General features: G+C 43.1%; 1 protein-coding gene across 1 annotated transcript in view; it reads right to left on the minus strand.

Moving 5' to 3' along the window:
- Positions 1 to 706: 706 nt before the first annotated feature.
- LOC144673294 (aspartate aminotransferase, mitochondrial-like) overlaps positions 707 to 16,366 on the minus strand; it is a 37,951-nt gene continuing 22,291 nt past the window's right edge. Inside the window, exons 4-10 of the mRNA XM_078535208.1 lie at positions 14,980 to 15,039; positions 13,182 to 13,343; positions 11,758 to 11,862; positions 11,324 to 11,474; positions 9,985 to 10,150; positions 4,080 to 4,230; positions 707 to 1,998 (exon numbers count right to left, since the gene is read on the minus strand). Coding sequence (XP_078391334.1) covers positions 1,876 to 1,998; positions 4,080 to 4,230; positions 9,985 to 10,150; positions 11,324 to 11,474; positions 11,758 to 11,862; positions 13,182 to 13,343; positions 14,980 to 15,039 — 918 coding nt within the window. The 3' untranslated portion in view covers positions 707 to 1,875. The remainder of the gene's footprint in view (positions 1,999 to 4,079; positions 4,231 to 9,984; positions 10,151 to 11,323; positions 11,475 to 11,757; positions 11,863 to 13,181; positions 13,344 to 14,979; positions 15,040 to 16,366) is intronic.

Raw genomic sequence — 16,366 nt, forward strand, 5'->3', positions numbered from 1 at the left:
TGCCTAAGAGAAATTGGTGAGTGTTATCTAATTTGAATTTATACAGTATTTATTTTATATTTAGTGATTTATTGTATTTTGCAAGTTATGTCAGCTAGGAATGCAAAGTCCTACACATGTATGGTACAGTATTTCAACTTGTACATTGAACATTTCCTGCCAGGAAAAACCAACGGAACCAAACTCCTGCTTCAACATTGATGCCTGTGGGAACCCATGATTCACTTGAAGTTGTTTCACTTATACGTCATGATTATAAGGAACACAACTAAACTTTCAATGAGGACTTACTGTACCTCAGCTGGCTGCTCAATCCAATAAATCCCAATAATCTCTGCAGACTGGGAGAAACTACTTAGATGTAAAGGAGAGTCTCTGACTGAAAATTCGTCACTTTTCCTTGTATACTATAGAGTGAACAGAATCTGCCCTCAGTTTAACTTTCTCGTTAGGGCTGGGATAGACAGATTTTTGGTCTCTCAGGGAATCATGGGATATGGGGAGCGGGCTTGTATGGTCTTTTCCTGATCCTATTTCTGATGTTCTGTTGTCCTTTTTGTAAGTTGCAGTTAAAGACAATGCTTTAAAGAGCATGTAACATCCTGATCTCTACTTCCATCCTCACACGATATTTAAACCATCAGCAGCAGGATATAGTCACAATAAAACAGATTATGCAGAATGCAAGAAACACATGGAAGTAAAGTTAATTGTTATTATTAATTTAAGTAATCATTTTATTGAACCATTGAGTACAGGTTTGTAAGACCCTAGATCATAGTTTTTAAACAGATTTAACAACCTGCAACAAACCTAAGCTTTCTACCACAGCCTTGTCACATCTGGCTGGAACAGCTCTTTGACATTCTAATACTGCCTGTGACTGCACTGCCTCTTGACAAATATGGGGTCAAACATTTAAAAAAGTGCAATGGCGAACACAACACTTAAGCCAATTGTAACCCTCACCCCCAACTTGCTAAATAAAATCAATGCACGACACAAGACTCCTGTTCTACCATAATAAATCTGTTGCAGTTCCAGACTACGATCCTCATTGAGCATGATCACAAGATTCCCAGGCCAAACTGAATGACAAACGTTTCTTTCTGACCAATTCTGACTTATATCAATTTAACAACAAATGCGAAGCTAAGCAACCAGCCTCAAGAGTATAATGGATTCAAAGCATGCGACCTTTGCCTCTACTTAACACAGTATTCACTGCTTAGAGCATCTGAACTTTCCACTGATAAAGCACACTGTAACGAAGTAAGGTGCAGGAAGACAGTACTCACTGCCGACAGCATCTAAGTTTGTAACACGCAAAATGCGGGCGCAACAACACAATTAGTGCAGGGCAAATGCAAACAGATGGATAATCAATTCACTCTGAGGGCTGTGGGAAAGAAAATATGACAAGGATAGAAAGGAGTGCTGGAAATTTCCGACTGCAGGGACTTGGTGTAGAAAAGTAGCATGGGAAACTTTAACCCTTCCTGTTGTACAAGCCCAAACCTTCAAGGAAGAGTAGGAAGCAGATACTTCAGTCAGCAACAGGTAATTTAAAAAGCAGACTTTAGACAGTGTGAAAAATTTAATTTTTCTCGGATGCAGCGAGAAATTTGAGCTGCAGTTACTGATAGAGTTGGTACTTTAGTGGCCGACTTTATGTACTCTGATAACTTAAACTCCCCAAAAGATGGAAGGGTTTTCTCCCCCATCCTCAGACTGGACATTTTTATAATTAACATCCATCACACAGTAACAAACTACAGTATCTCACTGCTACATTCTGTATAAATATTCCTGTCCCTGGCTGTGGTTGGAAGCTGAGTTTCTCCTCCCTCGGGTCTTCCCCCTTTCTTGGGTGCTTTATTTGGAGACTTTGTGGATGGCATGTGCGAGGTATCCCACGTTGGCAGAAGTGACTCCAGCGACAGAAATTCGACCATCCTTGGTCATGTAGACGGAGAATTCCTTTGTCAGACGCTCTACCTGCAGTACAATATGAAATACAAAGTTCCATTAACCCATGCCATTCAGTAGCAGAAAATAAACATGGAAATGTAAGCACATTTCTAAATGAACACAGTCCTGGGGGCAAAGAGTTAAATATGAGATACAGTATCAGGATTTGGGTTTCCCCATGGTGACGGTCAAACTCCCCTCATGCTTTCCTGTAACTAAATAGAGAGTAAACATCGTATCCTAAGCCCTTTAATCTCTGTAAACACCTTTAATACCTTGATTAAATCAGCTCTCAGCCTTCTAAACTCAAGAATTGAGTTTGGGATAAATTCTGCAAACACTGGGCAAATGCTCCCAGGATCTGGGAAAATTAGTAAGGGAATGGTCCTGGGATCAGGGGACTGGGGATATAACCTAGGGATTTATGAACATTGAAAAGAATTCTGGGAGTGTGGGGTTTGAGGGCAGTCATGAGTAGAGGGCTCTGTCATCCAGCAAGATTGGGGATTGAGGTTTGAGTTGCACAGCTCTGAGGAAGTTGGGGTGGAGGGTTGGGGGAGAGAGAGAACTCAAGAGAATGAACCTAACTGCCCACAGCCCCTGCTGTGTTCCTACCCATCAGCCTCTGTTCCTGGTCAATCTGCAATTCCCTTTGGATGCTCACACCCACACCTTGCTTCCCTATCATCAGGAGTTCCTACAGGGGCTAATGACCAAGAAAGAAACGCAAGCCTTGGGGATCAAACTCGTATTTTCTAACTGTTAAGGACGATCAAAGGCACCGTTTGCATAGTACTCATAATCAGGATCTGTACTCAGGATGCACAGATGTGGTTGTAACCTCTGTCCAGATGCAGTGGCACAAGTATCTAGTTAAAGTACGAATTGTGAAGTAATAACATCAAAAGTCACAAGAGGCAATTCAGGAGGTTATTGAATTCAGTGAACTTATTGTAAAACATAATTTTAGAATTTTTAAGTTCTATTTAAAGCCTTATTTTGAGCATTAGAAATCTCACTGAGAAAAAAATGTACATCCTGAGCAGGGGTGGGATGCGATGAGTATCTGCACCCTGCAGAGATTTTTGGAATGTATTATGTGCGTCAGCTTGACTTGATGTGCACTTTATCAAAAGATTTTCAAACAATACAGACTGGATCTTCAAAACTTTAATTAAGGAAAATAGAAACATTTCTATAAATTTAATAACAATTGCTATACAATTGTTGTTATATTGTACTATACAAACCGTGCATTTGATCATCTTTGTTGACAGTTAGAAAATACAAGTTTTTTTGAGCGATTTGATTGGTTCAACAACCTGACAGTGTAATATTAACAGGTTTTGTCACTATAAATGTCTAATGAATTTCTATTATAAAATTTTACGTAAGTATTTACAACATTAAACATTGGCACAAAACGTGATTCAAAATTGTGACACAGGAAATAAGATATGCAGACAGGAAGTGCGAGAAACATGCAGGATTTTTAGGGGGTACAGTATTGTGGTCTACACCTGACTCTAGACCACTGGAGGGGCTGAGTACACTCCACTTGGCTGTAAAGTAATAACTCAGAACAATACATGTTGCATGCGCCCCAACAACAACAAAAAAACACATTAGAGATTACACTGATTGCACAACTATAAAGCTGATCTCCTCATCTCCTGCTGTTTCTCTGGAGTTTCAAAGTTAGGGCAGTAGATGGGGAGAACTCCTTGATCATCATGCATAATTAAATAATAGTGCAAACATGCATTATGTTATACTGAACTGGTACTCACGCTGGGCTTTGTCCCAGCCTCAAGCCCATGTCTCTACTTCCGATCTCAGTCCCAGGAACGTGAGCCCTCAGCTTTGTTAACACTTCTACTTGCCCCAATCTCCAGTTGACAGGACACAGTCGCCATTCCAGCTTAATTCAACATGAATTGTCAGTCCCATTTACCCTCCCCCACCACCTGTGCGGTTGGCAGAACGGCCCTATGCCATGTCCCCTGTTTGAACACCGTCTCCCACAGCGCACGCCCTGGACGACTTGTGATCAATGTGATAGATAATCCATTGATAATGTTAAAAGATGACTCCTCTGATTGAATTACCTGTTCTGGTTTGAGTCCTGTGAAACAAAACATCCCAATCTGGTCGGTGATGTGCTGCCAGTTATGGATTGAACCTTCTTTCTTCAGGTTTGACACCAGCTGCTCTCTCATACTGATGATGCGGTTTGCCATTCCCTTCACCTCCTCTAGCCTGGTCAGGGGCAAGACAAAGAAAGGATAATTCTCTACAACAGGCTTCCTTCTGCTATAGAAGAAATTATTTTTTACAAATGTGCTCATCAAGGTGAGGGATGCCAGTGCTGGAGGATGAAACACTTTCCATTTCAGGCACCCTGTGTAAGAATCAAATATTCCCAAGTAAGGTAAAATATGGTTTTAATGTGAAGATCCTGCAGCTCCGTCTCAACACATTGTCTTAGCTCCAAACTTCAATCAGTGCCAAATTAGGGACAGTTGTGTACCGTGGGCCCCTGACCACTGGTAACTGAGCTCGGCTGCCCAGCCTCAGTTTATGTACAACCTTTTATGACCAGTAGGCAATGATTTGACCAGTTGTTAAGACTGTTTCAGACTGAAGGAAACCATCCAACTTATTGCATCAACCCCCCACAAGGTAGAACCATCTACATTTACTCCATTCTTAAGCACTGCTGCCATTAGCTATATTAGTACAATTTCAAAATGTCAGCTTGCATACTTAAAAGAAGCAGTAGCAAGCAAGAGTAATATCAATTAATTCCCAGCGTGTTTGTGAGGGGTGGTACTGCCTCACAGGAATGACTTATTGTGGTAATAGGGGGAACGGAATTTGTACAGTTGAATACAAGGTAGCCCAATACAAGGTAGAGAAAAAAATCCTTGAAACAAGAGAAGTGCTTTTTCCTGGCAGTTTGTGCCAAAGCAGACCACACTTGAAAGGTATGCAAACGTACAGCAAACTTACCAAATCAGCATCAACTGTGGAGAAATATAGGCACAAGGTGACCAGACATGTCTCAGCTTATCGTGCAGACTTCTGAAAATGTCTCAGTGGATTTACTGCGCTTATGGTCCTTAAATAAGTGAAGCTAGGGTCAGCTAACATGCTCCAGGCCTTGTTATGGTGTTGACAGCACACTGGGAGAGAATTATACAGTACAGGAGTCCATTCGCCCATTGTGTCCATGCTGGCTCTTTGTGCTATTAGTCCCTCTCCCCTGCTCTTTCCCTGTAGCCCTGCAATTTTCTCCCTTTCAAGTATTTATCCAATTCCCTTTTGAAAGTTACTGAACCGACTTCCACCACCCTTTCAGGCAGTGTATCCCATCCTGCTAACTCACCATGTTAAAAAAGTTTCTCAATCCCCCTCTGGTTCTTTTGCCAATTACCTTAAATCCTCTAGTTACTGCAATCCTGCCCAGGAAACAATTTCTCCTTCATTTTGAACACCTCTATTAAATCCCCCCACAACTTCCTCTGCTCGAAGGAGAAACCCATGGTCTCTGAGCACTGATATCCTTGTTTTCCTTTCAGTGTGCTGCTGGTCCCAGCTGAGCCCATGTCTACGATGCCAGGATTCTGGAGCTACAAGGAATCACAATATCCAGAAAAAATATTTATACGCTAAGAATGAGACTGTCTTATTCCTTTTAGTTCTAAAGGAGCCAAGTTGAAGGGCACCCATATCTGTGGAAAGTGGGGGAAGAGGTTGCAGCAAGTTTAAATGACAACGCTAGTCACCAACCCTTGGACAGAAAACAGAGTCATAGGTTGTGTTCAACATTTTGTCTATGTAGAGGTCATAAAAGGAACATGGGAGACCAATTGGGAAGAGCCCTGAAAGGTAGACAAGGGCCTAGCCTGCAAAGTGTTCTCCGTCCTCACAATCAGGCATTGACTTTTTCTTCCAATCCCTAGATGTACGATAACACAGCCTGTGCTGGATGGTTTAACAATGAAAGCACCCCCCTCGTAATGCGAGCTGTTATACAGCACACTAACCGGAGCAGTGTGGGTCTATTATTTTCTCCAAGATAAGGAGAAGCTGAAATAAACTGAAAGAGGGTAAAATATATTATAACTATTACTCAGTACACGGACTTATTGACAGTAAAATATAGCAGCATAATGATTTGTATTTGTCCTTGACCTGCTAGAGTTGAACAGTCTGTATTTCACAAGACTAGAAAAGCATGTGATGACAAGTGTGAAGGTCCTGATATCCAGCTCACATTACGACGGGGGGGCTTTCATTATTGAACCATCCAACACAGGCTGTGTTATCGTACATCTAGGGATTGGGAGAAAAAGTCAATGCCTGGTTGTGAGGACGGAGAACACTTTGTGGGGAGACCAGTGACCCTAAAACAAGGGAAATGTACAAGGCCAACCTAAAGTTTGTAACAAGCAAGTCAGACACTGCTAATGTTAAATAATCAAAATAAAATAATGGGGTGGGTTTTTCCAGCTCTGCCGCAGCAGATGTGGCGAGCCAGCCAAAGGTCCATTGACTTCGGCGGCACCCGTAAATCCCACTGGCAGGCGGGACCAGGAGATCCCACCCATTGTTTCAACAGTCTGTGAACAAATAAAATTGACGACAATGTTGCTGCACTAAAGTGGATCACCTGCACTTTTCACGGTTTAGCTTCAGTGAGCAGTGGAGGAATTGCAAAGTGTTGAACAAGAATCAACAACTGATGCCCAGTCAGATTTACTAATAGTTTGTGAAGATTTACAGGTTCAAGCTGCAGTGCCCTGAGCTGAGTCCTGCAGCCATGCTCCTGCTCTATCTGATCATTCACTGAATCCAGCACAAAGCACAATGGAACACGAACCCAGGGGCACATGGTGCTTCTGTCAGCCTACTGACAGACTGTGACAATGGCTCAAAGTTTTTTAATTGATGTACTTCTGACCAGACAACAAATAATATTTAACAAACAGAAGTGGCTGCAGGAGGGCACTGCACTCCATGCCAGCTCTCCTTGTCTCCATGCTTAGTGGACTCTGAACGTTTTTCACACCATGGATCAACCTCCCCTAACTGTTTCTCTACATTTTGCACCATCTATCTTCATTACAGAAACAGGTTGTGCCTGGTAACAGATTGTCCCCATGCCTGGGATGGCAAGAAAGGCTACAAGGCAAAAGCACATATGTACAATATTAAAAGGGACTAATGACTCAGTTTGTAAGCAGAAAATCAGGTTTAAGCCAATACTTTTTTAATAAAATAATGCAACACGTGAAAATGTCAATAGATTTACAAGGAGAGATACCCGTGATAAATAGGTCAAAATACTTCTAATATCATCAACATGCAATTCCCCAAATAGCAGAAATAGTTACTGTCCATTTAAGATTGTGAAAGCTTTGATCAACTCACCCATTCATCTTCTAAATCGTAGGGAACACAACCTTGGTTGGGTAATTTCTCCTTGTAATTTATTCCCAGTCTGTGTATTCTCTCCTGGTAATTTAAAGTTTGGAACCCAAAAGAAGGCACCTATAACAGTGCAGCATTCCCTCAATACTACAATGGAGTGTCAACCTAGATTATGTGCTCAAATCTCTTGAGCGGGGGCTTGAACTCATCACCTTCGGAAGCAATGGCCAGAGTTCTACCCATTGAGCCATCGCTGATGCATTACTCAGGGCCATTCTGGCCCTTCTGACATGTCTCCCATCTTCTAGAAGACAGAGGGTAGCAATGGAAGGGTGCTTTTCTGAATGGAGAGCTGTGACTAGTGGAGTTCCGCAGGGATCAGTGCTGGGACCTTTGCTGTTTGTAGTATACATAAATGATTTGGAGGAAAATGTAACTGGGCTAATTAGTAAGTTTGCAGATGACACTAAGGTTGGAGGAGTTGCAGATAGTGAAGAGGATTGTCAAAGGATACAACGGGATATAGATTGGTTGGAGACTTGGGTGGAGAAATGGCAGATGGAGTTTAATCCGGACAAATGCGGGGTAATGCATTTTGGAAGGTCTAATACAGGCAGGAATTATATAGTAAATGGCAGAACCCTTAAGTGCATTGACGGGCAGAGGGATCTGGGTGTACAGGTCCACAGGTCACTGAAAGTGGCAACACAGGTGGATAAGGTAGTCAGTAAGGCATATGGCATGCTTGCCTTCATTGGCAGGGGTATTGAGTATAAAAGCTGGGAAGTCATGCTGCAACTGTATAGAACATTGGTTAGGCCACACTTGGAATATTGCGTGCAATTCTGGTCGCCACATTACCAGAAGGATGTGGAGGCGTTGGAGAGGGTGCAGAGGAGGTTTACCAGGATGCTGCCTGGTCTAGAGGTTATTAGCTATGAGGAGAGGTTGGAGAAACTCGGATTGTTCTCACTAGAGCGACGGAGATTGAGGGCAACTTGATAGAAGTTTACAAAATTATGAGTGGCATGGACAGAGTAGATAGTCAGAAGCTTTTTCCCAGGGTGGAAGAGTCAATTACTAGGGGACATAGATTTAAGGTGAGAGGAGAAAACTATAGAGGAGATGTGCGGGGCAAGTTTTTTACGCAGAGGGTAGTGAGTGTCTGGAATTCGCTGCCAGAGGTGGTGGTGGAAGCAGGTACGATAGTGGTATTTAAGAGGCAGCTTGACAAATACATGAATAGGATGGGAATAGAGGGATACGGACCCCGGAAGTGCAAAATGTTTTAGTTGACAGGCAATATGATCGGCGCAGGCTTGGGGGGCCGAAGGGCCTGTTCCTGTGCTGTACTTTCCTTTGTTCTCTTTTGTTGTTCCTTAACCAAGGTTTCCTGCCCATTGTGGTTGACAGGGACCTCAACCATGCCTCACCCATCTCCTGCGCCTCTGCCCTCACACCTTCCTCTCCTTCCCAGAATCATGATAGGATCCTCCTTGTCCTCACTTGTCACCCCACCAACCTCTGCATTCAAAGGATCATCCTCCACCATTTCCACCAACTTCAGCATGATGCCACCACCAAACACATCTTCCTCTCACCTCCCCCCTGCCCCATCAGCATTCCGTAGGGACCGTTCCTTCTGTGACACCCTGGTCCATTCCTCCATCATCCCCTTTACCTCCTCCCCATCCAAAAGCTCAAACACTCCTTTCAAGTGAAGCAGTGGTTCACTTGCGCCTCCTTCATTTTGGTCCACCGCATTCACTGCTCCCAATGTGGTCTCCTCTACATTGGGGAGACCAAAAGCAGACTGGGTGACTGCTCTGTGGAACACCTTTGGTCTGTTCGCAAGCATGATCCAGACCTTCCTGTCACTTGCCATTTCAACACAAAATCCTGCTCTCATGCCCACTTTCTGTCCTTGGCCTGATGCAATGTTCCAGTGAAGCCCTAAGCAAACTGGAGGAACAGCACCTCATCTTCCGATTAGGCACTTTACAGTCTTCTGGACTTAACATTGAATTCAACAACTTCAGACCATGAACTCTACCTTTTTAATCCCTTTTTTCAAAACTTTTTTTTAATCTACTTATTATTTTTTATTTATCTTCATTTTTATTCATTTATTCCTCGTTTTATCCCCTTTTTTTTATCCCAATTTCTAGCCTTTTCCCCCATCACCGTCCCCTCCCCCCACCCCACCCCCAAAAGGGCCATCTGTTACTTGTTCCATGTTGTTCTTTCACAAAGTGCTTACCTTTGTTCTGCCATTAACACATTCTGCTTTCTTACTTTTATGCCACTATCAGCACTTTTTATCCCTTATCACTACCAATAACACTCCCTTAAACGTTAACTCTGTTTCTCTCTCCACAGATGCTGTCAGACAGCTGAGTTTTTCCAGCATTTTCTGTTTTTGTATCATCACTCAGGGCCTTTGGGTTTGACCATCCGAGCCTTTGCTGGACCTCAGTATTTTTCAAACACAAAGTCAGGCGAGTTAGGATTTCTTATAAGAAAGCCGCCGCTGCAGGCAAACCTAGAACATGTTCTCAGTCTTTGTATCACACTCACCATTCTTTTCGGAGCTCTGCCGTGTTCATGATGGTGGCGGCAATACGAGCTCCATTTAGCGGCGGGTTAGAATACATGGGGCGGATCAGGATCTTCAGCTGTGATTCCACCCGCTTTGCCTCATCGGGGTCACTGCAGATTACTGTGAATCCGCCAACACGCTCGCCTGAAAGGTTGAGGGACCCATTAATCCTTTGCAGCTGAACATTAACTTTCAAAAGGCAACTGTGCAGCTAAACCCCACAAAATCTATTTAGCAGTTTAGCATTAAGCTCGAGAGTGTTCGAGAGTTTTGTTTCCACTTTTCAACTTTAACCCACTGTTTTTAAATGGACCTTTTCCTAATTGGCACTGGCAGAACTCCAAGTTGCTATTCTTCATGCAACAGCTTGTTCAAGGACTGCTACAGGATATTCAACAGCAGGAGAGGAGTTACAGCTGAGCCTGTCCTTAGCTAATGCTCATACAGTGCACTTTCCAGGTGGGAGCAGCAGACAGTGATCAGAAACAGGTATGACTGGCTGATGGCTTAAATTTCCCCTCCCAGCCCAGAGAAGCTGAGGCCAAGGATAGCTTCACCATCACAATCAGCCCCCCTGGGGATACAGCCTTATTGCCACAAGGTTGTACATTGCCGGCAACTTTAATACTTTCTCTTTAAAAACAAGGGATCTTTCTCCCACCTCAAACATCTCCACAATTCAACATTACTTCACTAGTCACAAATTATTTGAAGCCAATCCCACATGTAATGGAAAATGTTAAGCTTCTAGGACTTCTCCAGTGGCCTGTGAAAGCTATCCACACAATTTTCAGCATGATCCTCTGATCAATTTTAAACCCCTCTAACCCAGGAGCACTGGAACCAACTGTGAGGGCCTGACTGTTATCTAATTGAGATCAGCTAAAACTGTACAGACCAACAACCAACCTCAGGCCTTCTGGTCTCTTTTAGCACAGTAATGCAATGGGAAAAACACTGAGTAGATCAAAAGAAATATTCCTGATCTTAGCCATGTCAATGCTCTGAGGAATAAAGGAAATACCAGGCACAACCACAAAGGAAAGGAATGAGTTAGGAGAGTCATCCATTTTCACACATCTCCCAGTGTTTGGATAGTGGAGTGGTACTGACAAAGGGCCTGGAGGTGCGGAGTTGCCAACTGACCCCTCCAACAGACAAGTTGGGCAATGTGGAGAGACGAGAAAAAGTTACTTCAAAAAAGACAGGTGCCAAATAATACCCTCACTGATTTGGCGTGCGTACACATTTGGAGCTGTTCAATCCCAAAATAAACTGCAAAAGCCAACTGGAAGGCATCCAAGGATATTTACTCACCATAAAGCCCCATGTTCTTAGCATAGGACTGTGACAGAACCAAGTTAATGCCTTGTTCAAGGAAGAAGCGCACAGCCCAGGCATCTCTGTCAGCATCTCCACTTGCAAAACCTTGATAAGCCATGTCAAAGAATGGGAAGAGATTTCTTTTCTAGACAAAAAATTAAAAATCTCAGCTACATGTACTGATTGGTTTGATATCATTTTATTTAAACAGGTATTATTTATTTAAATGCCATGTCATGTACCCTGTCTCCTATCGTATATTAGATACAATGTGCTGCACAGAAATACAATGTACTGTATCTTATCTCCTACAAGAAAGAACTTGCTAAGGGGTTTGTACATTCAGCATCTGAATTGAGATGGATGTGGAGAAGTTGTTTTTTGCTACAAGAACCAACACTGAGAAACACTGCAGAGCCATCTCTCACCTTGACCATAGCGGCCAGCTCCTTCCACTGCTCGGACTTCGGGTCTACTCCTGTGGGGTTGTGGGCACAGGCGTGAAACAGGATGATGGCCTGCTCTGGAATTTTCTGCAGGGGATACAAATAGAAAAGTCTAAATATACTTCCTTTAAAGTTTTAGAGGATGAACAAGCATTTGAAACGCACAGGTATACAAGTTAGTGATATTTGTCTCATGATCCCCAGCATAATCTCTGTGCAGTCTGGAATCCACAACTCACCATTCAATAATTAACTCCGAATATTCAGCATCTTGCAACATATCTGTGCTTCATGATTGAAGCTGCTACACTGTTAGTTTTACACCATTACTAGGGAGTATTTCTTTGGTCCTCTGTAGGGAACTAAAGGACAGAATTTAAAATGTGCTAATTTTTGCTCAGGCCAGAACTAGGAATATATCTATTTTTGATATACACCATCTACTTTGATGTACGCCACAGCAATTCCATTAATGAAACAGAATGGGAGTTTGCACCCCTGAATTCCTTGATTCAAAACATTTGTCTCATTTGGTGTTTGTGTGCGGGGCTTATATTCACAACTGGCTGCCTTGTTTACACACAAAGTAGAGTCTACTCTTCAGAAATAGTTAATTGGATATAAACTGCTTTGGACTGTTCCTATGATGCGCATCTCGTGACCAGATTTCAACATTGATTATTCTTCCTCTTTGTCATGCGTCAGTGACCAGTTATGGACCAACTGTATGCTATACAAAATAATTTAGCACCTACCATCTCCCCCAAGTTTATTTTCCCCTTTGTTGTAGGGCTCCCAGGCCTCACCCCATCCAACAGATAACTATAATGGCCAATCTTTTTGTGCAGTTAACAGGAAGTATGAAAAGCATCTATCATTACAGTTAGAGGCTGCCTGTGTGCTCAAGGAAGCTTTGGAGTTGTACAGTCAGCATGAAGCATTGGTGGTGGGAGCGCAATTTGGGGTCATGAAGAGAGTCTTGTTAATCGCTCATAAACACTTAACAGCTTGACTGACTTTCTTTTCCTCCTGACCACACTGGTAGACAGTACAATGAGATTAGTGATGAAACTTCACAATTTCCTCACACAAATTAACAAAAACCCCTGAACTGTTACCTAGGTAATCCCAGTTACAAGCAATCGGAAATCAATGAGTATACAAAATTCCTTTAGCCAGTTACAGGCAGATTCACCAACAATGAAATCCATTTTTGGAATCAGCAACATCAGACTGCATTGTCAATGCTTTTTGCAATTAGCAGTAAGGACGACCATCCATCAGCTTAGCTACACTGAAGTATATATATTGTATACACACGTGCACATCACATAAAAAAAACAAAAATATATTATTCAGAGTCTCACCAGCCTTGTATCCAAGAACTGTCTAAAAAGCACACTCACCGAAATGTCCTCTAGTGCTCCTGCAAAGTCAAAACCACAAGTCTTCGGATCATAATAGCGGTAACCTTTGACTTCCAAACCAGCATCCCTGAAGATAGGTGTGTGGTTGCCCCAGGATGGTTTGGGCAGATAGACCTCTTGGCTGTTCTTGTAGAACCGTTGCTGCAAGGCAGGAGAAAGCACCAATGGTACACATTATGGTTGGGGTGTTATTACAGTATTCTTCTCCTATACCTCCCACTAAACAAGTGTCCTTCTGCTTTGCGCTGTTGTACATCACTCCGACCATCTGAGTGCCGCTCAATATTTTGCAGAATAAATCACAAATCACAAACATTTTACATTAAAAAATAAGTTTCAGGAGGAGGAAAATAGGGGTGGGAAGAGTTCTGGTCTTATTTAAGGAGGGTATACTTACATTGGAGGCATGAGGCAATTCAGAAAAGGTTCACTAGGCTGATTCCTGGGATGAGGGGTTTGTCTTATGAGGAAAGGTTGAACAGGTTGGGCCTATACTTATTGGAGTTTAGAAGAATGAAAGGTGATCTTATTCAAACAAATAAGATCTGGAGGGGACTTGACAGGGTAGATGCGGAGAGGATGCTTATTCTCATGGGGGAAATCTAGAACTAGGGGATACAGTTTCAAATAATGGGTCTCCCATTTAAGAGGGGGATGAGGAGGAATTTCTTCTCTCAGTGGATTGTTAATCCTTGGAATTCTCTAGGCCAGAGAGCAGTGGAGGCTGAGTCATTGAATATATTCAAGGCCGAGTTAGACAAATTTTTGATCGACAGGGAGATCATGGGTTATGGGGTAGGGGAGCGGGCAGGAAGGTTAAGGCCACAATCAGATCAGCTGTGATCTTATTGAATGGTGAACAGGCTCAAGGGGCCTAATGACCTACTCCTGCTCCTTTGTCCTTACAGAATTAAGTATTAAAATAGGATCTTATTGAACAGCACATCTGACTGACCACTACATTTCCTCTGACTTGTTCACATCACCAAAACACTGGAGTTATGTAGCTGTCAGTTTAGACGGTGATCAAAGCACCTGACTGGTGCCAACTGGCAAATACGTGGCTTTCAAATATCAAAATATTCCACAGTTGAGATAATCAGTCATGCCAAATGCTTTAAAACAAAAAGGCTTCTTGCTGTTATTTTACTTCAGAATATTCAATAAAACCAATCCACAATGGCAGAGATTTCAGATTATCCCAAGTGAATGGCTTCCTCGTACCTACACAAGATCTACGGCTTCCTCGTACCTACACGAGGTCTACAGCTCTCTCTCCCTCCCGACCGGTACGTTTGCCAACTTCTGCATTATTTCTTCCCTTCTCAGCTTGGGTAGGGGGGGGCCAAGAGGATGACTGTTCTCCTAGTAAGCAGGGCATTAAACACACACACTAGTCTCCAAAAGGTTTGAAGAAACCCCCCTGAGAAACCAAAGTTGAAGGATCAGGGCCCATGGTGTAGGATGCAACCAAGGTTGAAAGAAATGACAGACACAAGGTTGGATACAGTCAAGATAATCTTTGAATTTTAGAAACCTGAAGACTGTAGGAAGAAGGAAAGACAAACAAAGGTAAGGATTGCCACAGGTTTGAGGTCCTGGGGAAATATTGGTTTGCATAAGAAACAATGCAACAAACCTTGGTGATAACAGTGAGGAGTAAGAGGCTGTAGGACACTGTATCTGTATTGTAGGAGAAATGAGAAAGGCAAGTTCAGAAAAGTTAACACTAAAGCCGCAACGTGAAACGTATTCCAGCAGGCACCTTTCCACTCACCAGAAAGTTGGCACCAATCCTCAGTGATCCAGTTCCAGAAATGGTCTGTACAGTGATATACTGAAATCAAAAAGAAGCAAAGCATTAATTACAGATTGTGTGTTAACAAAACATTCAGAATAACAATGTGCACGAGAAGCCCATGGGCAGGGAGAAACTACTGTCACATTTGGACCTTACAGCCAAAACTGGAGCAGTGAGTTTACAAGAAAGCAGTTGGACTTGAGGACTGAATAATGCAGTGGGTTAAAGCAGAGTCACATATTCAACTACACCAGGGACCCTCAATAATGTCGAACTTGGCAGAACTTGGGTCCATCTTTAAATCCAAAGTTTTTATTTTGCAAATGCAGCCACAGATCTCCCCCCACTACGAACACAGCCACCCACTGTACAAAGTAAAAATTAAAAGCAGCCATTTAATTCTTTGGTTGATTTTATACAGCACCTGCTTTATTCATTTATTTTGGAGCATGTGGATTGGGAACTGTGGGGACATGCACACAATATTGGCCCTGGCACTGGTGGGATCAAGCCTGAGCATTATGCACCAGTAATGAAATAAGACCTATAATGGGTCTCGAGGTATGGACCCCATGGATCATGCTACAACGGGGCTCCAGTCTGTAAGGCCTGGATGTAAAATTGAATGCAAACTGATGGGATGAATAAGGGGGTAATGGGTCTGGGCAGTCTTGGTCCATTCTTATTGGGGACGCCACCAGTGTCTTAGACAACATGTGCAGGAAGTGTCACCAGCTGCAGAACCTTGAGCTCCGGGTTTCGGAGCACGAGTGGTGGCTGGAGTCACTGTGATGTATCTGCGAGGCTGAGAGCTACGTGGATAGCATGTTCGGAGAGGTGGTCACACCGCAGCTCAGGAGCCTGGAGGCAGAAAGGGAATGGGTGACCACCAGGCAGCCCAAGAAGATTAGGCAGGTAGTGCAGGAGTCTCCTGGGGTCCTGCTCACCAATCAATTTTCCGTTTCAGATACTGGTGAGGGCATTGGTTCCTCAGAGGAGTGCAGTCACTTCCAAATTTGTGGCACCACAGGCAGCTCTGCTGTACAGGAGAGGAGAAAGAAAAGGGGAAGAACAGTGTAATAGGGATTCAATATTTAGGGGAACAGACAAGCGTTTCTGTGGCCGTAGATGGTGCCAGGGTCAAGGATGTCACGCAGCAGCTTAAGGACATTCTTCTGGGGGAGGGTGAACAGCCAAATGTTGTGGTCCATGTTGGTACCAAAGATTTAGGTAGGAAAGGGAATGAGAACCTGAAAGCAGACTTTAGGGAGCTAGGAAGGAGATTGAAAAGCAGGAACTGTAGAGCAGTAATCTCAGGATTACTCCCAGTCCCACGTGTGAGTACAGAAATAGGAGAGTGAAC

This window comes from Cetorhinus maximus, unplaced genomic scaffold (genome assembly GCF_964194155.1).
Source record: "Cetorhinus maximus unplaced genomic scaffold, sCetMax3.hap1.1 HAP1_SCAFFOLD_325, whole genome shotgun sequence".
NCBI lineage: Eukaryota > Metazoa > Chordata > Chondrichthyes > Lamniformes > Cetorhinidae > Cetorhinus > Cetorhinus maximus.